The 27,965-nt window shown below is 38.1% G+C and overlaps 1 protein-coding gene across 1 annotated transcript in view; it reads left to right on the top strand.

The window, feature by feature from the left end:
* Nucleotides 1-234: 234 nt before the first annotated feature.
* Ccnb3 (cyclin B3) overlaps nucleotides 235-27,965 on the top strand; it is a gene marked incomplete at its 5' end in the record, with an annotated part of 58,383 nt that continues 30,652 nt past the window's right edge. The window contains 6 exon segments of the mRNA XM_060374629.1: nucleotides 235-260; nucleotides 2,376-2,457; nucleotides 9,818-9,948; nucleotides 16,981-17,281; nucleotides 17,381-20,008; nucleotides 21,215-21,328. Coding sequence (XP_060230612.1) covers nucleotides 235-260; nucleotides 2,376-2,457; nucleotides 9,818-9,948; nucleotides 16,981-17,281; nucleotides 17,381-20,008; nucleotides 21,215-21,328 — 3,282 coding nt within the window.

Genomic DNA, 27,965 nt, shown 5'->3' on the forward strand with positions numbered 1-27,965 from the left:
GAGGATCCTGAATAAAACGCTCAATCCCCATCCTGAAAGGCAAAGAGGAAGGACATCAGAAGAAGAAGAAAATAGGAAACAACCTAGGAACCTGCCACAAAGGGCCTCCGAAAGGCTCTTCCCTGCAGACTATCAAAGCAGAAGCTGAGACTTATGGCCATCTGTTGGACATAGTGCATGTAATCTTATGTAAGAAGTGGGAAATAGTAAGATCTGGAGAGGACGGGAACCCCACAAGGAGAGCAACAGAACCAGAAAATTTGAAGACAATTTCTGTATCCATTCTTCAGTTGAGGGACATCTTGGTGGTTTCCAGGTTCGGGCTATTACGAATAAAACTGCTACAAACATGGTTGAACAAATGTCATTGTTCTGTACTTGAGCAACTTTTGGATATATGCCTAGGAGTGGTATAGCTGGATCTTGAGGTAGCACTATTCCTAATTGTCTGAGAAAGCTCCAGATTTCCAAAGTGGTTGTACAAGTTTGCATTCCCACCAGTGGTGGAGGAGGGTTCCCCTTTCTCTACATCCTCTCCAGCATGTGTTGCCACTTGAGTTTTTGATCTTGGCCATTCTTGATGGGTGTATGGTGAAATCTCAGGGTCATTTTGATTTGCATCTCCCTGATGGCTAAGAATGGTGAGCATTTCTTAAGTGTTTCTCTGCCATTCTACATTCCTCTACAGAAAATTCTCTGTTTAGCTCACTACCCCCATTTTTCCATTGGATTACTTGATTTGTTGCTTTTTAACTTCTTTAGTTCTTTATATATTCTGGATATCAGCCCTCTTTCAGATATAGGGTTGGTGAAGATCCTTTCCCAGTCTGTAGGTTGTCGTTTTGTTCTGTAAACAGTGTCTTTTGGTTTACAGAAGCTTTTCAGTTTCATGAGGTCCCGTTTATTGATTGTTGCTCTTAGATCCTGCCTGTGCTGTTGGTATTCTGTTCAGGAAGTTGTCTCCTGCACCAATGAGTTCTAGGCTCTTCCCCACTTTTTCTTCTAAACGATTTAGTGTGTCTGGTTTTATATTGAGGTCTTTGATCCACTTGGACTTTAGTTTTGTTCAGGGTGATAAATATGGATCTGTTTGCATTTTTCTACATGTAGAAGATGTTGTCTTTATAAGTTTAAAAGAGAAATCTGAGATTTAGTAGATATTCACCAAGAAGAAACTGTTAAAGGATAAAAAAAAATACTACAAGAGTGAATTTTTTCTACTTCTATCTCCATAGGTATAGTGTTAGTCACTTGGTGATGGGTAAGGCATTTGCACATACACAGTACCTAGAAAGAAAATCCTTGTTGTTTAAAGTATGCAGCATCCTCCTATCCTTGATCACTTCTCTTCTCCCCCATAAGTATCACATATCAAATAATAGTTACAGATAATCTGTATTAACAAAATATTTTCTTAAAATAAAACTTTTATTTTGTGATGTTTACAAGAATTCAGAACTACATAGTTTTATAGTACTATTTTTTTCCATTTACAATTTATGCAGACTTAAAAATACATTCCTCATTGTAAAAAATTTGCTTAGGCTATGCAAGACTCTGTGTTCAGTCTTTATTACAGTTACAGCAAAACACTTTCAAATATATATTTTTCCAAACTTAGTCCTCATATGAACAGATGAGCTAGGGTGTCTAGGCAGAGACTCCCTTATTCTAAGAAATAGGGGAAAGGGTTACAGGGGAGAGGGTAAGGCTTGGAGGAGATGAGGTAGGGGGCCTATGACTGAGATGTAATTTGAATTAGTTAATAAAATAATGAAAAACTATTTTATTTTGTAGTAATAAAGTCTCTATAAGGTGGGTTATCATTCCAATAATATTGATGAGAAAATTGAGTCTCATAGATTGAGTGATTCTTCCAAGGTCAATATTTAGTAGAGGGTGGATTCTGGACTAGAACTTAGGTTTGTTCCTATTGAATATGTATTAAATCAGTTCATTTGGTTCAAGACACTCTTAATTACTTGTGTTACTTAACTAAGTTATCTGGAGCTATTCCTATTGAAAGATCACTAGTAGTAATGATAGTTAATCTTGGGTGGTATAACCATAACTGTGAGAAGAGGAGGAGAATAAATTAGCTCCACCAAGCTGTTTTTACTCATTTTGAAATTTTTACTGAAAATCATCTAATCTCTTCATAGTCTTGTTCCTATCATCAGTGAATTTATTCTTAAGTGACTATTTAAATATCTTTGGGTACCAAAATAAATATTTATTGTAGTTCATGGGATTTATTATACATGTCCCAGTTATTTGGACATTGTAGAGTTTATCTGAAACCTGCATGTGACCCAAAGTTCACAAAGGGGTTGTTTACACTTGTCCATGCTCATTTGTCTCTTGTTTTTATAGAATGGAGAAGATAACCACACAATATCATCACCTTCATTTCAAGCCATAGCAAAAACGAGATCAGCATTTGAAGATCTCAGTAATGTGAGTATGCTAACCCTACTCTTCTGTAGCTTTACATAAGCCTTAAATGTTCTTTGCCTTGAGGCATCTTTTCAGTTTATGAGCAGACCCTAAATCTCTCAGAATGCTGACAGCAGAATGTATTTGTAGTCAATGACACACTTTCACAAACTAGAGGCTATTTTTACTGGTATATCCATTTAGGTCAATTTATATGCTCTCTGGAGCCTGTAAACAGTGACTTGTATATGGAATTGTAAATAACTACAAAAACTATGGGAGATTATATTTACCTCAAATCCAGAGATGACTCCCTATGCTTTGGATATGAGTTATGATAGAATAATTATAGTGCAAGGTAACATTTGTCAGTTCAAGTACTATGAGAGTTTGGGGTAAGACCATTTTTCTTTCCTGTAGGATTGACCTTAACGTCTGTCTCCCTGGATTTAAAGTCTATAATTAGCCTAGTCATAGTCACAATAAAAACTACCCCTTGTATCTACCAAGCTATAGAGGAGAGGATCTATAGCACTACGCTTGTGGGAATAGCCATCAACACCCATCACAGAAATCTGAGAAGGGTGAATTTTACTGGGGTGAGTGGAAGTATGGACCAAGTGACGTCCTTATCAATTAAAAATGTCAGTGTGAGGTATCCCAGAAGCAGAAAGACACACACAGTATACACTCACTTATAAGTGGATATTAGGTATATAATATAGGATAAACATACTAAAATTTGTACATCTAAAGAAGCTAAGCAAGAAGGAGGACCCTGGGTAAGATGATCAGTCCTTACTCAGCAAGACAAACGGGATGGGCATTGGAAGAAGGTGCAAACAGGAAACAGGACAGGAGCCTACCACAGAGTGCCTCTGAAAGATTCTGCCCAGCAGTATATCAAAGTAGATGCTGAGACTCATGACCAAACTTTGGGGAGAGTGCAAGGAATCTTATGAAAGAAGGGGGAGATAGTAAAATCTGAATAGGACAGGAGCTCCACAAAGAAAGCAACAGAACCAGAAATCTGGGGTCTTTTCTGAGACTGATACTTCAACCAAGGACTATTCATGGATATAACCTAGAACCCCTGCTCAGATGTAGCCCATGCAACTCAGTATCCAAGTGGGTTCTCTAGTAAGGGGAACAGGGACTGTCTCTGACATGAACTCAATGGCTAGCTCTTTGATCACCTCCTTGTGAAGGGGAGTTGCAGCCTTGCCAGTCACAGAGGAGGACAGTACAGCCAGTCCTGATGAGACCTGATAAGCTAGGCTCAGATGGAAGGGGAAGAGGACCTCCCCTATCAGTGGACTTAGAGAGGGGCATGGGAAGAGATGAGGGATGGAAGGGGCTACAGCTGGGATACAAAGTGAATAAACTGTAATTAATATAAAAATAAAAATTTAATAATAAAAAAGTCAGTCTTGCCCACTCTCTGGAAAGTTTCCTTAGGCAACTCTAGTGATAATTTTGATGATTTTGTTGGGAATTAAGGTCTCAGGGCATCATCAATATTCAGCCACAAGGCCTAGCAAATACAAGAGATTTTTCTGTGGAAGCAGGAACTTGGGAGACACACCCACATTGGTAAGGTGAAGAGGGAGATTTGACCCTTCAGTGTCCTGCTGTCCACAGTTTGGGCAGGGTCCTTGTGGCAGGTGAGGTGAAGTACTTCATACAGTGACTAGTGTTGCCAATTTGAAGCAGGTCTTAGGCGGAGTCTGTTGGTATACTATTTTCTTTGGAAGTGGCCTCAGGGCTGCTGCCAGAAGCAGGTATGTCTGTCTACCATGGGTAACTTCGGGACCTTTCCCGCTCCTCCCTTTTATTCAATACCTTAAATGCCGTATTCAGAAGATCTCTGATGGTGTAAGGGCCATCATGTACATTAAACAAACTTTGCATTTATTTTAAGTTTGTTTTCAGTTATTTGCTTCAGGCTTAACTTTGACAAAATATACAGAACACTATATAAAGAGAAATAAAAATTGGTTTCTTTCTCCAAGCTTATACTAGTAAATAAATTACATTTGTATTTTGCATCACTACAAAGGTGGTTTTGAGCAGATTAAAAAATCTGATCATTTATAAGGTGACTGAACAGTAACTTTATGCCTTAATTATCTTTGACAATTTATAATAAGTTAGTAACTTTTAGAAGATTAGGATTTCATAGTTTTATCCTTGTTAAGTTTTGGGCATAACTTTATAACTTTTTAAGCTAAAGATCCTTTAGTATGAAAATAACCTTTAAAGTATAAATACAGTCCATAGAGATACTGGGAATCTCATTTTCCTGGTCCTTTTATAGTTTTTCTCAAGTAGCTAAAGCCTAACAAAGTTAGCCAAGACACAAGTGGTTAGACATTCATCTTTCAGTAAGTTTCTGTTAAGGTGACTAGACCATTATAATCTTAAGAGTTTATAAACCTTAATCATCAAACATATGTTGTTCCTAAATCCCATTTTCTATAAACCTTGTTCATGGTTTTGCCCCCATCTGTTATTTTTTTTTTTTTTTTTTACTCTTAGGACAAAAATCATCATATAAAATTTCATCCTTATGCAAAATATCTTAGACACCTGGTGTTGTCTCCTTAGTCTAAGGAAAACAAAGTAAAATAAACCATCTTGGAGGCTTGGTGTTGCCTCCTTATTCTAAAAAAGAAAAATCTCTATTTTCCTAAATAAGAGTTGAATCCAAGTTATATATGTGGTATGGTGTAGCAAATTAAGATTACATAGATTATTAACTATCAACCTTTTTCCTGTTGCAAGTTTTAAACTACTTTTTTTCTCTGCCTGGGATATTACAGATTTGTATTAAACCACCCTCCTAATGATCTTACAGATCCCAATAGAAAAAGAAATAGTTGACATTTTTGAAGAAGCTTCAAAGATAGCCATGTCTTTAAATGGCAGAACATTTATTTAACAAAACCAAGAAAAGGAGAATGCTATTCAGAGGGCTAAACATATGTGATTACATTTAGCTATATTAATTTTATATATAATTCTCTTGATTAAAAATTTAAATACCATTATATAAGCAATGATAACCTCTGTTAGTTTATTTTTTGAGCCGTTCTCAAGCACATAGTGTCTTTTTCCTGGTTTGTTCTCTTGTTCTTTTTCCTATGATAGAGTCAGAGGGCAGCTTGACCCAAAACAGAGGTCTTGGAGGCAAACGATCTAAAGTGTGTAGGCCACATCCCATCCCCAGAGCCAGCTTTTCTGTAAAGTAAAACAGCATGTGAAAAATTTTCAATAGTATCCTTACCTACAAGACATTTGGATCTCTGTAAGACTGAGCTCAGTGATCAGGAGAGAGGAGATGGGGAAGCAAAGAAAATTTAGATAAGGTATTTTTACCACCTTGTGCTGTGGCAGAAATTGTCACAATCCATGAAGATCTGGTAATAGAATGTACCATTTTTTTTTTTACATTGAGACTGATTTTCAAGCTTGTATTGAAGCCATGTTTACAATAATAATAATAATAATAATAATAATAATAATAATAATAATGATAATAATAATAATAATGCAACAGGGCTTAATAGTATCTCTGAGTCTGAGGAGGGAAAGAAATTTGAGTAGGCAGGCAAGAGGAGCTGATGAGTCTAATTCTAAATGGGAAGAGCCCATGGTTGGTCAGACGGAGGGAGGGAGACGCTCTTTTTTTTTTCCACAAAAATTTTTCTTTCTTTCTTTCTTTCTTTCTTTCTTTCTTTCTTTCTTTCTTTCTTTCTTTCTTTCTTTCTTTCTTTCTTTCTTTCTTTCTTTCTTTCTATTTTATTTTTCTTTATTAATTACACTTTACTCACTTTGTATCCTCCCCCCCCCCCGTGGTTCCCTCCTTCCTCCTGTCCCAATCCCTCCCTTCCTCCACCCTCTGCATGCATGTCCCTTCTCAAGTCCACTGATAGGGGAGGTCTTTTTTTCCTTCCTTTGATCCCAGGCAATTAGGTCTCATCAGGAGTGGCTGCATTGTCTTCTTCTGTGGCCTGGTAATGCTGCTTCCCCCTCAGGGTGAGGTAATTCTAGAGCAGGCCAATCAGTTCATGTCAGAGACAGTCCCTGTTCCTATTACAATGGAACCCACTTGGATACTGAACTGCCATGGGCTACATCTGTGCAGGGGTCTTAGGTTATCTCCATGCATAGTCCTTGGTTAGAATAGCAGTCTCAGGAAAGACCCCTGTGCTCAGATTTTTTTGGTTCTGTTGCTCTCCTTATGGAGTTCCTGTCTTCTCCAGATCTTACTATTTCCCACTTCTTTCCTAAGATTCCCTGCACTCTGCCCAAAGGTTGCCCATAAGTCTCAGTATCTACATTGATAGTCTGCAGGGCAGAGATTTTCAGAGGTCCTCTGTGTCAGGCTCCTGAATTGTTCCCTCTTTTCTCCTTCTTCTTTTGTCCAGCCTTTTTGCCTTTCTGGATAGGAATTGAGCATTTTAACAAGAGTCCTCCCTCTTGATTAGTTTCTTTAGGTGTACAGATTTTAGTAGGTTTATCCTATATTATATGCCTATATGAGTGAGTATATACCGTGTGCATCTTTCTGCTTCTGGGATAGCTCACTCAGGATGATTTTTTCCAGATCCCACCATTTACCTGCAAATTTCATGATTTTCTTGTTTTTTATTGCTGAGTAATATTCCATTGTGTAGATATACCACAATTTGTGCATCCATTCCTCCACTGAGGGGCATCTGGGCTATTTCCAGCTTCTGGCTATTGCAAATAAGGCTGCTACAAACATGGTTGAGCAAACGTCCTTATTGTGTACTTGAGAATCTTTTGGATATATGCCTAGGAGTGGTATAGCTGGATCTTGAGGAAGCGCTATTCCTAGTTGTCTGAGAAAGTGCCAGATTGCTTTCCAGAGTGGTTGTACAAGTTTACATTCCCACCAGCAGTGGAGGAGGGTTCCCCTTTCTCCACCACTTCTCCAGCATGTGTTGTCAAGAGAGACGCTCTTGAAGAAAGGGTGTCAATAAAATCTCAGAAGGAAAGCAACAAGGAGATAGGAAAGACTTAGGAAAGGGCTCATAAATAGGAGTCCCACTGGAAGGAGGATGCCAGTATCACAGAAGTGGAGACATAGGGAGGGTGACATGGTAAGGAATAAGTGCCATAGCATGAAATCTCAGTCTGAGGGCATTCTCAGGGGACTTAGATTTGTAAGAGAGATGCCCATGATCATGTGGAAAGATGTCCCTTTTCTTGAAAAACAGAAATCTGCTTCACAAGCCATCCCTCGTCCATATAATGGGGTACCAGAAAGGATATAGGGGAGGCCATGTGGCATATCAGTAAGACTTGTTAAGTAAGCAAGTAAGCAGTTCTGAAAGAATAATGAGTAGAAGAGGAAATACAAATGAGTTGAGCAGGTAAAGGAGGAAAACAGCTGGAAAAGCAGGCTCTAAATTTTGTAATGGAATGTGATGGGTGGAAAAAGCAAGTAGAGGCAATTGATCTGTACTCAGGAGGTTCAAGTTGTCAGTTTGGTTTAGTTATGTGTGGGATGGGACTTTCAGGGCCCAAGTGTCTCTCCCAGGGTTTGTCACCATATGTACATGAAGGCATAGTAAAACTACCAAACTAGACCCCTCCGTGAGTAGAAAGGCAGTTTATTTGGGGAACCACACTTCCAGGCTGTCTCTTGGGGACAGAAAACATAAAATAGCAGGCAGCAGGGAAAACTTTATCAGTTTTTCAGGGACAGGTAGTGGTAGGAGAAGTGCAGGCCAGAAAAACCTGGGATTTGGCATGGGAACTTTGATCTGTTACAGACTGCTTGTATTAATCAGGAGCTAGATGTACTTTGCCCTCAATAGTAGACCACTAGGCGATGTGAAGGGACGTAATGGCTTTTCCTGAAAAACTTGCTTCACAAGATTTCTGAGAAATGCTGAATTTAGGTTTTTATTTACATGATAGCAACCCTTCTGTGGCATACCAGTAAGACCCTTGTTGAGCAAGCAAGAAAGCAGACAGCTTTGAGAGGATACTGAGTAGGTGAGGTTAGACAAGTGGGTTGAGAAGATAGAGGAGAAAAACAGCTGAAGAGATGTACTTTAAATTTGAGGGTCAAACGTGGTGGATTGCAGAAATCAGCAGAAGTAAATGATTTATACCCAGGGGAGTCCAGCCTGAGCTAAGCCCAGGCTGATGTTTTGGACATTGTTATTTGGCACTACCATTCTAGCGGCATGACAACCAGGGGCTTAACAACTAGAATCCATGAATTCAATATCTAGGTATGCCAAAAGCAGTCACCTAACTTTGAATAAAGTTAAGGTGATAGGAAAATCTGAAATAATACAAGTTGGTAATTTAATATAAAGGCAGGACAAAGGTAGCTATTTCCTTAGAAAATCATAATAATTGATACCTAGTTAGTGCTTATGATGTTTCAAGTAATTAGTCTAAGGAGTTTTGCTTGTATCAACCCACTTTCTCTTGCTAAAACCCCATAGAATAGATACTACAATCATCTCTACTTGACAGATGAGCACCAGCATAGGTTTTTTTTTTATTATATTTTATTCACTTTGTATCCCCCCATAAACCCCTCCCTCCTCCCTTCTTAAGCCCACCTTTCCACCTCTTTCTTTACACATGCCCCTCCCCAAGTCCACTGATAGGGGAGGTCCTATAAGATCTCATCAGGAGTGGCTGCATTGTCATCTTCTGTGGCCTGGTAAAGCTGCTCCCCCCTCAGGGGGCATAAGTTTTTAAAGTCTACTTCACCCAGACTACAGCAAATCCTGATGAGCTTGTTCTTGCCCTCTACTGTAAAGCATTCTTATGACTGTTAAAACACCAGTCAGACTTTGTTTAACTCCATGGGGAATGATTGTATAAGGATTGTTGTCTGCCTTGGACCCCTATTAAAACAATCTCTTTTTTTGTACAGATTATAACATATGTTATAAATATATATGTGTGTTTTTGTTATGTTATATGTAAAGCTGGAATAAGACAAGGCATTTGGACTGCTACAAGAAAGTATGACTAGCTTATGCAAACAATATAATTTTTAATTTTTATCTACTTTTATGTGTATAGGTGTTTCACTTTCATGCTTATGTGGTATCTACAGAGTCATGTTTCTCATACCCTCTGTACATTTTAAGTCAGAACATAAGACAAACTCTCTTGTCAGTTATTCATGAGTCAATATGCCTGGCATGGAAGCCAGTGCCATATCTGTTATAAAATTTTTAGATTATTACTCCTGGGAGAGTCCAAATAAGCTGGTGTGGAATGTGTCAAGACTTTCTTCTAAGATCCACTTATTGATAATCTGTGATTCTCTTAATTTATTTTCTTCTTTGTTTCTGTCTGTATGTCTGTCTGGTTGTAGGCTTCTCAAAGTCAATTAGTCCAGTCAAAGAAGGAAGGCAATATAGAGCTTAAAAGCCGTGTTTCCAAAAGGACAAACAAGAGAGTTGGTGAAAGTGTTCAGATAAAAACAAAAAGGTAAGAGAAGACTCAGTGGACATTGTCTCAAATGATAAAGGAGAGACTATGATATTTTATCTCCATGAAGTACATTTTTAGTGAGGCACAGTGGTGACTGCCATATTACCTTAGGGTGCTGATGAAAGACCATCTGTGGTTGCTGGAGTTATAGGTCTCTTCTTTCTTTTTCCACAAGTTGTATGTGATTATGCATATTGAAAATGCTATAATCATTCCTGAACTGGACAAGATAATTTTATTTAATTAAGTCCCTCTTTGAACTAGTCTATGTGGGGGAGTCTATTTCCTGAACTCTCAGCAGCTAGCTGATAGCATACAAGTTTGCTTATGTAATTAGAAGCTATGGAAGATAGTTGTCCTGCTACTAGAAGGAAATGATCTCTTTGCACCCCAAACATGTGCCTTCCAGTTATTAGAGGTTCTACAAGTAAATTAGAAAAAATAATTTACCCTTAGGAAAGCATTTACTAGAAGAAGACTTAAAAAGTACGGTGATGCCTTTTTATTCTTAATCCCCCTTATTTTGGCCAGCAATAAAATTTTATTAAACATACAGAGCTACACTCATGTCTGTACACTATGTATGTTGTTGTGTTTACACTGCCAGAAAAGGTTTGATTATCGTGAAATTATGAAACTTTTAGATTTTCTTTGAGACTTTGTAGCCCGCAGACCTTAAACTCATGATCCTTCTGCCTCAGTCTCCCATAAGTTGGGATTGCAAGTGTGGGCTACCATGCCTAGTATATATTGTCTTTACAGAAAATGTGTTGACTCCTTCTTCTCAGAATTATTTGTTCTTTCTCTCTTCTGAATCTTTAGATTTACTAGGGCATTTACAGTTAAAATTTCACTGTTTTAAAATTTAATTTTTAAGCAAACATACAAAGCATGAGATTTACTATGGCTTCTTTATGCCTATGTGTGGCTATATTTTGTTCCAATTCACTAGCCTCACCTATTACCCTTCTTTGTGCCCATGTGTCTTTCAGGCTGGTTCCCTTATTTCCCTAACCAAGATAGCCCTCCCTTCTGCTTTCATGTCACATATCTCCTTATTATAATTACTTCTTTAGGTCCTGACCAATCAGTATTTAAATAAATTAGACAGATGACTATAACACAGCTAAGCATAGATTAGACAGATGACTATAACACAGCTAAGCATAGCTTCTATTGAGTAAGGTAAAAGTTGGGAATAGAAAGGTAAAAGTTGGGAATTCCAGAAATTAACAAGCATGACCCACAGGGAACATTGCCACTCAGTCAGTTGAGAGAAATCAAACTAGAATATTAGCATTTATTCTTCCTTAGTTTGTCGCTTAAGTGTAATTCCTGGGGGTGTGTATACATATTTGACCTTAATTCACTATGGTATTTTCTCTTGAACATCTTTATTATTCTGGCTTTAGCAGGAAACGAACATTCTTCTCTTTATTCAGGGTTTAGTGGAATGGATCCTAATAATGCTACCAGAATGAGTAATAGCTACTATTAATAGAGACATTGCTGTAATCACATACTCTTCTATGTCTTTTAATTTTTTATTTTAAATAAAATATAATTACAACATTTCCCTCCTTTTTCCTTCCTCTAACACCATTCATGCTCCCATCCCCTCCTAAATTTATATCCTACTTTTCTTTGATTAGTATTGTTATATATATATGGTAAGTCCATTTAGTGTTGCTTATGTGTACAGGATTTTAGGATTTGGTATTGAATAACTATTTATGGGGCTCATCACTGAGGAAGTCATTAGTTGCCTGTGGTTCTTTGTGTAGGAGTGAGGCTTGAAAGATTTTTCTGCCTCCACATTAGCATGTCTGTTGATATTGTCATTGTTCAGGTCTTGTTTAGACAACTATATTGGTGGGATTTCATGGATGTAACTTTCTTGTCATTTTAGGAGCTACATCTCACGGCAGCTTTCCTGGTCCTCTGTCTATTATAATCTTTACACCTACTTCCCTGCAACGTTCCCTAAGTCTTAGGTGTGTCTGTTGTGTTCTAGATATATCAACTGGGGGTGGATATTCCATGGTCATTTGATTTCCGTGTCTTGACCAGTTATGGTTTTCTCTAATGCTCTCCACCTGCTGCAAAGACAAGCTTCTTTGATGAAAGTTGGGAATTACCCTTATCTGTAGCTATAGGGATCAATTTTAGAATGCAGTTAGGAGTTATCCTGGTTTAGTGAAGCAGCAGTCGTAGGTTCTTTTCTAAGATCAGTAACCTCGCTAGCCCTGGGAAGTTGGCTAGGTTTCCAGTAGCAGACATGATTTTCTTCCTGTTGAGGGACCCTTAAGTCTAATTAGACAGCTGTTGGTTACCAGCAAGATAGGGGTGTCACTGTAATATCTTGCCATGCTGGTCACTGTTGTGATTTACAAGTATTATATCTTATCCTTTCTAACTAGAGTGAGATAAAATCTCCAAGTTGTTTTAGTTTGTATTTCCCTAAATACTACAGATGAACACTTTTGGAGATTTTTTTTTTTTTAGCAATTATTTTTTCTTAGCAAATTTTATTTCTGCAGTTGAGAACCCTTTGTTTGGATCTATAGCCCATTTTTCCTGACTCTTGTTTTGATTTGAGTTCCTTATATATTCTGGATCTTAATCCTCTGTCACATATACTGCAGCTGGCAAAGAGATTCACTCATTCTGTGAGCCTTTGTCCCATTTGCTGTGCAGAAGCCTTAAATTTTATGAAGTTCCACTTGTCAATAGGTGGCTTTAATTCCTGAGCAAATGTAGTCCTATTCAAAAAGTCCTTTCCTACTTCTGTATCTTATAAGGTACCGCTTATGTTTCTTCTAGAAGTTTTAATGTGTTTTCAGTTTCAAACTGAAGCCTTTGTTGTATTTGGGTATAATTTTTGTGCCGTGTGGTAGATAAAGTTCTATTTTTATTCTTATCCATGTAACATCCAGTTTTCCCAGAGCCATTTGTTCAAGATGCTATTTTTCTTCATTGTTATGGTTTTGGCTTCTTTGTCAAATATTAGATGGCTCTAGTAACATGTACTTATGTTTCAGGTTTCTATTTTATTCCATTGGTTTACATGTTCATTTTTGTGCCAGTACTATAATATTTTTATTACAATAACTCTGTATCTTCAAATTTGGAATGGTAATACCCATGATTTAGTTTCTTCATCTTATGTCCTGATATCTTGCTTAACTCATCTATTAGCTACAACTGTTTTTGGGTGCATTCCTGAAGAATATGTGTGTGTGTGTGTGTGTGTGTGTGTGGTCTTTGTGATAATATAGATAATTTAGATTATTTCTCTCTAATAGGGATGCCTTTATTTAATTTTATTACTTAACTGCCTTAGCTAGAATGTTGGAAAAATGTAGAAGTTTTCATGAGTTCAAAGTCACCATTTTTGCTTTTTTTTTTTTTTTTTTTTTTTGCTAATGTTAGAAGGAAGGCATTATTCTGTCTGTATTAGATATGATATTAACTTTAGGATTTCATAGATGTCTTTTATCAGGTTTAAGAATTTGATTTTCTTTTTACATGTATTTTTAGTGGAGGATTTTATACATGAGTGCACTATATCTGTATCTTTTCTAGCTTTTCTCCCCAATCAAACTCCTCATATATCCAGCCAAACACTTCTTCTAGAATTAATGATCTTTTTAATCTATTTGTTCATTTGTCTGTCTGTCTGACTGTTGTCTGTCCATCTGTCTGTCAGTCATCTTTTAGTCTGTGTCTGGTGCCTGTCCATTGGTCTGTCTGTCCATCTGTCCATTGTTCTGTCTGTCTCTTGTCTGTCCATCTGTCCTCTTTCAGTCTGCCTTCTGCTGTCTGTCCACTGGTCTGTCTGGGTGTCTCATGTCTGTGTCTGTATCTGTCATCTTTCAGTCTGTCTTTTATCTGTTCATCCATCTATCTGTACATTTGTCTAGATACACACACACAGACACACAAAAAAACCATACAAAAACAATTATTAATTTCAGTTAGTGTTTTCCTTTAACTTTTTTTCATATTTATGTGTGTATATGTTCATCCTAGTGATTGATCTCCAGTCATTAGTCAGGCTGAGCAGCAAGCACCTTCATCTGCTGGGCCGTATTGGCCAGCCCAAGAATCTCATTTCTATTTATAGTTCGCTGAGTGGTTTTTATTGTGAAAAAGTTTTGAATTTTGTCAAATGATTTCTATGGATCTATTGATAGTAATCATTGGGTTTTGTTCTGTTAGTATGCTATATTTGGATTTTAGACATTAAAATAACTTTATACTACTAGGATATCTGCTTGACTGTGGTGGATCATCCTTTAAAATGCATTTCTAGATTTGTTATTTTAGTATTTTGTTGGAGATTTTTACATTCGTATCCATAAGAGATAATGGTTTATAGTTTTCTTGTCCTGTGATACTACTGTTTTTTGGTATTATAATACCACTGCTCCTAAAGTACAAATTAGAAACTGTTTCCACCTTTCTTAATTATTTATTTGTTTGTTTATATTTTATTTACTTTACAGCCTGATTGTAGCCCCCTTCCTCCTCTACTCCCAGTCCCATTCTTACACCCCTCCCCAATTTTCCCATTCCCTTATTCTCAGAGAAAGGGAGGACCCCATAGGTACCAACCCATCCTGTTATATCAAGTTTCATCAGGACTAAGCACATCCTTTCTCACCGAGGCCAGACAAGGCAGCACAGCCATGTGAAAGGGATCCAAAGGGATCTGACTGGTAACACAGTCAGAGATAGCCATTGATCAAATTATTAAGCAACCCTCATGAAGACCAAGCCACACATCTGCTACATATGTGTAGGAGGCTAAGGTCCAGCCCATGCATGTTCTTTGGTTGGTGGTTCAATCTCTGTAAGGGCCCATGGATTCAGAATAGTTTACTCTGTAGGTCTTCTTGTGGTGTCCTTGATCCCTCCAGCTCCCTCAATCACCAGCCCCCCAACTTTTCCACAGGATTCCCCAAGCTCTGCCTATTGTTTGTTTATGGGTCTCTGCATCTGTTTCAATCAGCTGCTTGAAGAAGCCTCTCGTAAGACAGTCATGCTAGGCTTCTGTCTGCAAGTATAGCAGAATATCATTAATAGTGTCAGGGGTTGGCTGTTTTAAGTTCTCTTTAAGTTTTTGGGAGAATTCACCAGTGAAACCAAACCATTTGAGCCTGAACTGAACTGAACTCTTCTCTCTTTCCTTCTCTTCTTTCTTTCTCTCCCTCCCTCCCTCCCTCCCTCCCTCCCTCCCTCCCTCCCTCCCTCCCTCCTTCCTTCTTTTTCTTTTTTTGAGACAGGGTTTCTCTGTGTAGCCTTGGTTGTACTGGACTCTCTTTGTAGACCAGGCTGGTCCAGAACCCACAAATATCTTCCTGGCTCTGCCTCCCCGAGTCCTGGATTACAGTCCTGTACCACCGTGCCTGGCTGAACTCTTTCCTTTGTGGTTAAATTTTCAGTTGATAATTCAGTTACATACAAATCTAATTTATTTTTATTTTCTTCTTTAGTGAGCTTTGGTAGTATTTGACTTTCTACAAATTTGTTGATTTTACCTAAATTATGTAACTTATTGCTACTTAACTGTTCTTAATATTCCTTTAAGTGTCATTAAGCATTTTATTTTGTCAAACCTTCACAACAAGCTTATTAATGAGCTGTTGCTTTTATCCTAATTTTATAGGTAGGAAACCTGAAGCACTGAATTAATTTGCTTGAGGTTACCTAGGTCCTAAATGAGGACACAGGCTAGCTCCAGAAAATGTATATTCTTATTATACCTAGAATATCTAAAGGCATAGAGATAACTTCTAAATGTCTTCATCAGAATGGGCTGGGGGCTTGTTTTGATGAGCAGAATCTTATAAGATATTTCCTTTTAATTAATTGTTGTCTTTTGTAATATAGCTGTTTTAAATGTTTCTAGAGCTATTTCCACTGTATAACTTTAAAAACTGTCAACACCTTCAAAACAAACCAAACCTAGGATTTCACTTTCCAACTCTTCCTACCAGTGCTTCTCACCCTTCCTAAATACTGCTATCCTTTAATACAGTTCTTCATGTTATAGTGACCCCCAACCATAACGTTATTTTCATTGCTACTTCACAACTGTAATTTTGTTACTATTACGAATAATAATATAAATATCTGCATTTTCTGATGGTCTTAGGCAAACCCTAGTAAAAAGGTAGTTCAACTCTCCACCCCCAGAAAGGAGTCATAGTGCACAGGTTGAGAACTACTACCCTATACCCTAATATCCTATATATTTCATGTAAATTGAATTATATGATATGTAGTCTTTGGAGACATTTATTCCTCGTGCTCAGGATAATGGTTTTACTTTACCTTAGTTTTTATTTTATTCTTCAAATGAATTGATTAGACTAAGTTAATCTCATTAATCATGAAATCCTATTAAAAAGCAAAGTTTTAGATCTGATGTAAGTGACACATTTCTATTTTGGTCTTTCTATTCCCTTCTTTGAGAAAACATCCTCTGAATACTTCTTGGTACAGAGAATATTGTTAGATACCATCAATATTAATTGCCAGCCTTGATCTGTCATTAGCCTTCAAACAATAACAGTTCTAAACTTGCATTTTATCTAAGGCACAGTGCTGATAGTCAAAGATAAATAACCCCTTTTAATGAGAGAGCAATACATAGGCAGATAACTCATCCAAATAAGTGTTATAAATTATTATACTATTATAATAATTATAATAGAAATTTTTATAATAGAAAAACTTTGTATTATAATAGAAACTTTGTATATAAGTAATGGTGATAAGCAATGTGTAAGAAAGTCTAACATGGATTTCATAGGAAAAGTAGAAAAGTGTAAAGGTATAGGTATAGAAACTCTAAGGTGTTACTAACTTGATTTGGTACAGTTTACATCTTGTTTAACCCTTTGTACTGTCTTGGGGTTGAAGCTCTTTCCTTTTCTTTTAACTAATGTACAACAGAATGAAATGGTGGATGAGGACTAGGAGTTACATTCTTCCTACCCAGACTTTGTTTCATTTACAATTCTGAATTGGAACTAGTTACCTCACTATGCCAGACATAGAGAAACAGTTTATTCTGGGTATACCCAACAGGTATAAAACAGGAACTACTGAGGAACCATCTGTCTTTCAAAAGACAGTCTTAAATAAGGGACCTGCTACTGAAGAGACACACCTTAGGAAGAAGACATCGAAGAATCGTGCATGTCATCAGGAGACATTTCTAATGGAGAAATCACTAACCTTGCTGGAGAAGACTGAAGATTACAGTGAACTTGATACAGAACTGATGACTTCTAAAGGGAAGAGTAAACCTGAAGAGGCATCCATCTTTGAGGTAGTATTTTTAGGGAATAAAAGGTACCTATTTTCAGGGATGCAGCTTCACCAGAAGCTATTGTTTATGAACGGCTAAAATTATGTTGTTTCTATCTACCAGGTGACTGATTTAAAGAAGCCTATCCCCAGGAAGATGACTCTCACCTCAAGTCCATTACATTTAAGGAATAAATGTGCTATCCAAGAAGAGAGGTATACTCTTTGGGGTAAGATCCCATTCAAGAAGAAATCATTAGCATCAAATGTGGTAACCACTAAAGAGAAGTCATTAACTAGAAAGTCATATTTCAGGAAAAAGAACCCTACCACCGAGGTGAAGTCTTTCTTACAGGAACCATCATCACTGCAAGAGAGATGTAACACTCAACGGAAGACAAACAACTTGAAGAAGCCATGGGTGTTACGAAAGAATACAAATACCAAAGATGTCACTTTAACAGAGTCGGTTACTTTTAAGAGGAAACATAGTACCAATGCAGCAACCCATACAAAGAAACAGTCTTCTTCTAAAAGTAATAATGACATTCAGGGAAAGGGCACTTCTCTTAGGCCACTGGGAGTTCAACCAGTCACCCATGAAAATGAGCTGTTGTCCTTTAAAAAATCTACCACTAAGAAAAATTCTCATTTCCATGGGCCATCTGTATTGAAAGACAAGCATGTTACTCAAAAGGAGGCATCCTCTGTAGAAAAGTCCTTGCCTCTACGAAAGCCTATCACTGAGGAGGAGGTGTTACATTTTCAGGTAGCTCCAGTTTTGAAGAAGCAGCATATTGTGGAGGAGGCCTCTCGAATGAAGAAGCGTTTGCCTTTAAGGAAGCAGCAGCAGCAGCAGCAGCAGCTCACTGAAACGAGAGTGTTCTTCAATAACCCTGCAGCACAAGAACCAACCACTAGTGAGCCATTGTCCTTTAAGAAGTCTACCACTGAGAAAGATTCCTCTTTGCGGGGGCCATCTACAAGGCAAAAGAAGCGCATCAGTCCTGAGATAGTGTCCAAGCTGAAGAAGCCCCAAGTCCCACAAAAGCATCACATTGAGGAGCAGTCACATTTTCAGTTATCCTCATCCTTTAAGAACCAACACATCATAAAGAAGCCAACCTCTACCAAGAAGCCTATCAAGTTACAGATGCAAACTATTACTCAGGAGACAGAGTTCCATTTGAAAAATCCACTAGTATTACAGACAGCCACTTCAGGAGGAGAGTCTCTGTCTAAGGAGTCATCATCCTTTAGGAAAGAAAAAAATACATCTGTACTGAAAAGAAAGCATGCTACTCATACAACACCCTCCTGGGCAGCACAGTCAGAGTGGCAAGAAACAATTGATGAAGATACGGATTTGTTCTCTATAAAGCCTGGATCACTTACAGAGAAACCTGCAGTGGAGTACCTTCCAAATCCATCTTCACTGAATGAAAAGTATTCCATTCCAGAGTATCTATCCCTCTCAGTGCTGTTCGCCTCACAGGAGACCACCAATCAAGAAGGAGCATGCAGTAAGGAATCATCAACTTTAAGTGATGAGAAAGAATTATTCTCACAAGACCTATATTCTTCTTATAGTTCTGCTGATGAAGATACATGTAAATTCCAGAAGTCTTTGGACTTGCAAGAGAAGACTGATACTAAAAATGACTCTTCCCAAAAAATGTTTGACTCACAGGGCAGTGTTTCTGAAGAAGAGTTCTTTTTAAAAAAGCTCTTTTGTAGGGACAGATATTCCTCCCCTGAAGACTCAAGCAAAGAGAGGCCTGTTGCTCTAGAGCAGGAATTCCTCTTAAAGAAGATATTGGATGAGAACAGCAGTAGCGATGTTGATGAGTCTCAAAGTCATCATTCACTGCACTTTCAAAACTATCCCAGCACTGAGGAGGAGGCCTCTGAGAAACCTTTAAACATTCAGGAGGAATTCAGCATTGAGATGGTTGCCCTTATGAAGTCATTGATCACACAAGATGATTCTATTAAGGAGGCTTTCCTCAAGAAGTACACCACCTACACAGAAGCTCACTACAATGAATTCTTAACCTTGCAAGAGACCAGCATCAGGGAGCCCTTAGCTTTGCAAGAGAAACACAGAGCTGAGCTGGTGACTATCCTAAAAGAGGTGCTGGTCTTAGTAAAGAAACCTGATATGGAGAAGATGGTCTTAGCCTTGCAGGAGAATCCACCCAGTAATATAGAGACTCTCTTAAATGAAGTATTGGCATTGGTGGAGAAACGTAGAATTGAACAATGTACTCTGAAGAAACCCTTGGCCTTCCAGGAGAAATCTAGCACTAAAACAACACTGGCCTCGGAAGAGAATCCCAGCACTGAGAGGGCAATCCCCAAGGAATCTTTGACCTTTAATCAGAGGCTGGACATTGAAAAGGATGATACAATCAGAAAGACATTAACTTTTGAGGAGTCCAACACAGATACCCTCTTCAAGGGGACATTAGCATTGAGTGAGGGGCTCATTGCTGCAGACCAGTTGGCCTTTATAGATCCACCGGCTTTGGAAGAGACTACTATTATTGATGAAGATGCTTTTGTCAGATCATTCCTTGTCTTTCAAAATGAAAATAACCCTCATGTCTCCAGCAATGCTTTTGATTCCAAAACAGGCAATTCCACTGCTGTCGTACCCAGTGTGGAGAATTTCAATCCTGTCATGAGGTACAGTTCATATGAATCTTGTTTCGAGGAATTTCAGTCAGATATAGAAAGAACACACACTGAGGTATTATTTCTTTATCTTTTTAAAATTATATAATTGTGTGTGTGTGTGTGTGTGTGTGTGTGTGTGTGTCTATATGTCTGTGTCTATGCCTATGAGTTCAGGTGCCTATATAAGTAAGAGGCATCGAAAACCCCTAGAGTTAGACTCAGTTGTCAGCTGCCCAGAATGGGTGCTGTGAACTGAACTCAGGTTCTCTGCAAGAGCAGTGGGTATTCTTAGCCACTGAGCCATCACTCCAGTACATCAAGAGTGTTTTTATTTTTTTAATGTGCTTTTTAAACAACTAAGCAATCTGTACTATCCCGTGGGAGGAACCGCCACTCGATGAGAGATGATATTTTTTGGGGTGGGCTACCTTCTGATTTTATTTCATGAGAGGTAATCCATAATCTCCTGTTTCTTATCTTTCACACCCCGAGGTTACCCATGCAATGGGGAAAAATACTGTACTCTTTGAAATGTTCCTCTTATATCAAACTGATATTGTAGAATACCTTTAATTTATGATTTTATAGTGATGAAGCGTAAAAATCAGAAAATATTTATGCTTATTAAGGCCAATACATATTTCAAGGAGGGAAGTATTTATGTTGGAACTTAGAAGAATGAAATAAATTTAGCAAGTTGAAGGAGAAATGTTCCCTATTTAGAAATAAAACAACCTAGATAAAGGTTTAGATATAGGAAAAGCTACTAAGATGTATCAGGGCAGACCAAATTTACCAGGCATAACATGGGATGTTAGAAGGTGACAAAGCTGAAATAATAAGCGAGACTTGAATTAGGGCTGGAGAGATGGCTCACTACTTGCTACTTTTGCCAAGGACTCAGGTTCAGTTCCCAGTACTTACATGACGTCTTACAATTGTCATTCCAGTTCCAGGAGATCTAGTGCCTTCTGGCCTCTACAGGTACTACATGTATATGGTATACATACATGGTGGCATTCTGGTAAAATAAACATACATATACAGAGAGGGACTTGAAGTTACATGTGAAAAGGATGCCTTGTTCCTGGGGAAGAACAGGCATATACTAAGCAAATACTGATTGCTGAACAGTTTGTGGATTACAGGGCCAAGACATGACCTGTGATAGTCCAGAATACTTAAAAATTGAGAAACCATGGTAGAAGGCAGTGAAGTGAAATGAATATGTTCTTTTCACTCTTCCTTTCCTAATGCCTTTTTGATGATTTCTAAGCAGCTAATGTTACTGGAAGACAGTGACACAGTGGAAAATATTGAAAAGGAAGATCGTGATCCATCACTCAATTCTATATATGTCAAGGAAATATTCAATTACTTGAAGAAGAGAGAGGTGGGTATGCAGGTTGTTGGAAGTGGACAGTGATTTCTAGATCTCATTTCCTTCTCATTATCTTCTTCCACATATAAATTGAAGGGGGGCATAAAATTATGTTGAAAATAACACTATTAGTGAATAACATTTATTGGTAGCTTATTGTGAGTTGACCATTATGTTAAAGAATTTATAGACATTATCTTGATTCTTCCAAAAAATTCTTTATGGTGGAGATTATTATCTCTCTTTTACATTGTAGGGGAAACTACCCAGAGTAATACATATTATATGGAGGAATGTAAATAGAAACAAAAAGTTAATTACTGTGTAATCCTGTTACCATGTAACATCTAGCTGCTTCTCAGACAGTCTAAGTCATAAAAATCAGAAGTAGTCTGTGTCTGAGTAACTTCAAATAGAGGTCAGAACATGTTCCATGCTTCTGACATGTGTGTAATAATCACACCCATTGTTTCAGTTTTCTAATTTTGTGCAGTAATCTTTGCCTTTGAAAAGGAAAGATTTGGTTTAGATATTTGTGAGTTCCAAATTTTCTTCTCTTTTAAAATGAAGAAGGTAAGAACAGGATTGTCTATCAAAGAGAAGTTTTAGCAGACTCTATATATGTTGGTGAATAAATATCTGACACTTTTTCTAGAGAGACTTGATTACCTGATTTTGGAGTCCATGCCTTTACTAATGTACAGATATTTCTTGATGTGTGAAGAAAATAAAATGGAAGTATCCAGTCTCAGCCATAACATTCACTGTAAAATGTAGATTGATGAAGCTACCCAGCATTGAGAAAGAGGATTATACTACATATTTGTAGCTCTGAAAAATATCAAAACTAAAAACTAGTTATACTTTTATTGAATGTCTATTGCTTTTTACTTACAAAAATTAAGTTGAAACATTAAGGACCATTTGTACTTTAGAGAAATCAGGAGACATCTCTCTCTCTCTCTTTTTTTTTTAATTGGGTCATGGCTTAGCAGTATCAGAAGAAATCTGAAAATGTTTTTCCTGCTTCCTAGTTTTATTTTTTGAAAATAGATTTTTTTTCACAAAATATATTCTACTCAAAGGTAAAATAAGGTATAAATTTTCTTTTTTAGGTATTTTTTTCATCTGAAGGTAATACAACATTTTGTACACCAGCAATTATCCATTTCTCTAACACAACTTACTATTGAACAGTTTGATTCAATTCTGACACTGAACACGCAGAGTTCACATCAGAATGCTCAGATAAAGGGATCAGTTATACAATAATGCACCAACTTCATATTTTCAAACACAGATGAGGTATCCAGGATACCCTTAGCCATTGATAACAAGTTTCAGACTTACCAGGATTTTTTTTTTAATTTTTAATTTTTTTAATATTAGTTACAGTTTGTTAACTTTGTATCCCTACTGTATCCCACTCCCTCTTTTCCTCCCAATCCCACCCTCACACTCTTATCTCCTCCCTGCCCCTTTCCAAGTCCACTGATAAGGGAAAAACTCCTCCCCTTACATCTGATACTGGCTTACCAGGTGTCTTTAGGACTGGCTGCAAAGTCCTCCTCTGTGGCCTAGCAAGGCTGCTCCTCTCGGGGGTGGGGTGTCAAAGGGCCCGCCACTGAGTTCATGTCAGAAACAGTCCCTGTTCTCCTTATTAGGGTACCCACATGGATACTGAGCTACCAAGGGGCTGAGCAGGGGCTCTAGGTTGCATCTGTACATGGTCCTTGTTTGGAGAAACAGTCTCATAAAAGACTCTTGTGCCCAGATATATTTGGACCTTGTGGAACTCCTGTCCTCTCCAGGACGTATTAATTGCCCCCCCGCCCCCTGTTTTTTTGATTCCCTTCATTCTGCCGAAGGTTTGGTTATGAGTCTTAATATCTGCTTTGATACACTGCTAGGTAAAGTCTTTCAGAGGTCCTCGGTGGTAGGTTTCTGTCCTGTTACTTGTTTGCTCCTACATCCAATATCCATCCCATTTGTCTATTTAAGTGAGGATTGACCATCATACCCTGGGTCTTCTTTCTTGTTTATCTTCTTTAGGTGGATAGATTTCAGTATATTTATCCTATCTTATAGGTCTATATAAGTAAGTATATACGATGTGTGTCTTTCTGCTTTTGGGATACCTCATTCAGGATGATCGTTTCTAGGTCCCACCATTTGCCGGCAAATTTCATGAGTTCCTCATTTTTAATTGCTGAGTAGTATTCCATTATGTAAAAGTACCACAATTTCTGTATCCATTCCTCAACTGAGGGACATTTGGGTTGTTTTCAGGTTCTGGCTATTATGAATAAAGCTGCTACAAACATGGTTGAGCAAATGCCCTTGTTGTGTACTTGAGCATCTTTTGGATATATGCCTAGGAGTGGTATAGCTGGATTTTGAGGAAGCGCTATTCCTAATTGTCTGAGAAAGCGCTAGATTGATTTGCAAAGTGGTTGTACAAGTTTACATTCCCACCAGCAATGGAGGAGGGTTCCTCTTTCTCCACAACCTCTCCAGCATGTGTTGTCACTTGAGTTTTTGATCTTAGCCATTCTGGTGGGTGTCAGGTGAAATCTCACAGTCGTTTGGATTTGCATCTCTCTGATGGCTAAGGACTTTGAGCATTTCTTTAAGTGTTTCTCTGCCATTCTGTATTACTGAGAATTCTCTGTTTAGCTCACTACCCCATTTTTTAATCGGATTGCTTGATTTGCTGCTTTTTAACTTCGTTAGTTCTTTATATATTCTGGATATCAGCCCTTTGTCAGATATAGGGTTGGTGAAGATCCTTTCCCAGTCTGTAGGCAGTCGCTTTGTTTTGATGAATATGTCTTTTGCTTTACAGAAGCTTTTCAGCTTTATGAGGTCCCATTTATCGATTGTTGCTCTTACTGCCTGTGCTGTTGGTGTTCTATTCAGGAAGTTGTCTCCTGTGCCAATGAGTTCCAATGTCTTACCCACTTTTTCTTCTAACCTATTTAGCGTATCTGGTTTTATGTTGATATCTTTGATCCACTTGGACTTTAGTTTTGTGCATGGTGATAAATATGGATCTATTTTCATTTTTCTGCATGTAGACATCCAGTTGGACCAGCACCATTTGTTGAAGATGCTGTCTTTTTTCCACTGAATGGTTTTGGCTTCTTTGTCAAAAATCAAATATCCATAGGTATGTAGGTTTAATTTTGGATCTTCTATTCGGTTCCATTGATCCACTATTCTATTTCTATGCCAATACCATGCCGTTTTTATTACTATTACTCTGTAGTACAGCTTGAGATCAGGGATGGAGATGCCTCCAGACAATCTGTTGTTGTACAGGATTGTTTTGGAAATTCTGCGTTTTTTGTTTTTCAATATGAAGTTGATAATTTTTCTCTCAAGATCTATGAATAATTGTCTTGGTATTTTAATGGGAATTGCATCGAATCTGTAGATTTCTTTTGGCAGAATAGCTATTTTCACTATGTTAATCCTACCTATCCATGAGCACAGGAGATCTTTCCATCTTCTGATATCTTCTTCAATTTCTTTCTTCAGAGACTTGAAGTCTTTTTCATACAGGTCTTTCATTTCCTTGGTTAGAGTCACTCCAAACTTACCAGGATTTTTAATGCTGTCATTTGGATCAAGAATGTTTCATAAAGGCTTGGTCCCTAGCTTGAAGTGATACCAGGAGGTAGCATAGCATTTAAAAGGAAAGTTTTGTAAGAAGATTTTTAATCATCAGAAGAATGCTTATGGGGGGTATTTTTGGGACCATAGTCCCTTTGTTCCCCGTGCTTTCTGGCTGACATATGTTCTTGGCATCATGTGATACCTCATCACATGGACCATATGTCATTTGATACATTCTGATTATGGTTTTTCCCCATCATCTACTACCAGATCCTCTCCTCCTCCCTGCCCATCCAACTCCATGTGTTCTTTCTCTTTCTCTGATTCTTTTTTTTAATTTTAAGATATTTTATTAAATCTTTGAGAATTTCAGGCAATGTATTTTGATCATATTCACACTCATTCCCACCTTCACTTAGATCCATCCCTACTTCCATAAGCATCCAGTTTTATGTTTCTTTTTCTAAACCCATCAAGTCCATTATGTATTGCCCTAATACTATTTCTTGGGTATGGGCCACCCCTGGAACATGATTGATATACCAAGAATCACATTCTTAAAGAAAATGGACTTTACCTCTCCCAGAAGCTATAAATTGACAATAGTTCATCAGCAAGAAGTGGGATTTTATACCCACTTCCTTCATGCTGGGATATTTTTCTGGGTAGAGCTTGTTCACCTCTTGTGCATTTATCACAACCACTATGAATTCATAGGTATTATGCTTGGAAGAACACAGTTTCAATATGAAACTGTGTCTACAATCCATTTGTCGTAATGTCTATGTTTTAGTTCCTGGCATGCCTGCCTGTGTTTTGGGGTCATTCCTTCCCATATAAGATTGTTTAGGAGCATTGTTTTTGTAGCAGGGTCTGTTATTTTTCTGTCTAAACTGGCTTCTATCATTAGTATCTTTTGTCTAATTAAATCAATTGCTTTTTTAAGGCAGTTAAAACAGTTATTAGATAATTTTCAGGGTCTTCCTTCTGATTTGAGTCCTGTCTTTCTTATTGTGATTTTTTTTTTCTGATGGATCATTGAGGCTCAGGGGTTTTTGCCTAATAGCAGTTCTCACTGGGAAAGAGGAGAGAAACAAATGATAGCCTTTTGGGGCTCTGTTTTTTTTCAGAGCCAGATAAGCACCACATCTAGGTCTGAGATACCTGCTTATAGGATCCAAGGTGCAAATTGGAGCACCTCATTCCAGAATTCTAAGCCTTCCTTTTGGGAGATTTTTAAGTCCTCTGGGTTTAAATAGAGCTCTAAGGGAGCAAATTTGGATATATCTCTGATGTGATGTTGAGTTTTCCATAATTAAAAAAGACAGAATGTGCTGTTAGAAACCTTTAAAGTTGTAGAGACAAGTTTAACTTTCCTGGGATAATCAGCTCAGGTGAGTAAGAGGCCCTAAGTTGCCAAGCTAGTAAAGTAAAGGGATCCCTAGTAAGGGGAGCAGGGGCTGTCTCTAGCATGAAAACAGTGGCAAGCTGTCTGATCATCTTCCCATGGGGCTTGCAGCCTTGTCAGGCCACAGAGGAAGACAATGCAACCAGTCCTGATAGGCTAGGGTCAAATAGAAGGGGAGGAGGACCTCTCCTATTAGTGGACTAGAGGAGGGGCACAGAGGGAGAAGAGGAAGAGAAGGTGGGACTGGGAGATGAGGGGGAGAGAGAGAGAGAGAGGGGGGGGGAAAGAAAGAAAGAAAGAAAGAGAAAGAAAGAAAGAAAGAAAGAAAGAAAGAAAGAAAGAAAGAAAGAAAGAAAAAGAAAGAAAGAAAGAAAGAAAGAAAGAAAGTGACCAGTCCTCAAGATGGTGGGAAAGTCAAGTAGAGAGTTTCACTACCTACGTATGGGTTGGGGGTGCTTACAGACTCAGGGCAGAGTCCAGAGGCTGAGGCAGTATGACCAGTCCTCGGGATGGGAAGGTCAGCCTAAGAGCTGGGCTACTCCATTTTTTGGGGGTGCTCACCTGTCCTAGCACAATCTGGAGACAGATTGGACAACAATTGTGGTTCTCATTTTCCCTGGGGAGCTGTTGGTCACCAGCCCATGAAGGCAGGAAGAACAGAAGGCCAGAATCAGGGCTCAGAAGGCCATGAGCACAGTGGAAAAGACCTTTGGAAACTACTTCAAGGAGATCAAATTAATTTGGGGAGAACAAACATACAGTCTTCGGGGAGTAGGTGAGGACTCCCAGGATAAATGTAAATAATTGGTTAGCATTAGGCACTTCAAGGATGTTTGGTTTACATTAAACAGCACACAGCTATCATATGAATGAGAACACAGTACCCAATTATCTTGTAAGTGCAGGGAGGGGAGAGCTAGCAGGAAACTGTGGCAAAGGCCATATATCAGATAATGGTTATGGACATGTATGCCTAACAACAGTCTCCAGATAAAGACAGGCAGAAAGTTGAGGTCCTGCTGAGGAGAGGGAGTCCTCCATCTAGCACCAAGCTCAGAAAGGCTATCTGGACTTGGACGACTGCAGCCTCAAACAAAGGAGTTTTTCCAATAAGCCATTATTTCTGATTCTTAGTCTTTCTACACTTTCTTCCATAAGCATCCCTGAGCCATTTGAGGCTGTATGTTCAGAGTGTCTTCTTTTCAGCATATTGACCACTTGTGGGTCTCAGTTAATTGCCTTCTACCAAAAGAAGCTTCTCTGATAAGGGTTGGGAGGCATATTGAATCTATGCCTGTAGCATTAGATCATTAGAAATTGATTCAATATTATGTCCTTTTAGCATAATAGCAATTAGGTTTTCCCTTAGGTCTGCCTAGCCCCTGATTTTTGGCCTCAGTAATGGTGTCATGTATGGTTTCCATCATCTGGAGCTGGCCTTAAAGTCAATCAAAACGTGTTTTGTCACTTCCATAATATTCACTCCATTATTGTACCTGGGAAAATATCTTGTCAGACTAGTTGTTATTACAGCTTGCAGGACTCACACCTGGGTAAGACTCATGATTAATTTTCTTCTATGTTAACATGTACATCTTTCAGAACTAAGAAAGCTAGCCAGTA

The sequence above is a fragment of the Meriones unguiculatus genome, chromosome X (genome assembly GCF_030254825.1).
Source record: "Meriones unguiculatus strain TT.TT164.6M chromosome X, Bangor_MerUng_6.1, whole genome shotgun sequence".
In the NCBI taxonomy this organism is placed as follows: domain Eukaryota; kingdom Metazoa; phylum Chordata; class Mammalia; order Rodentia; family Muridae; genus Meriones; species Meriones unguiculatus.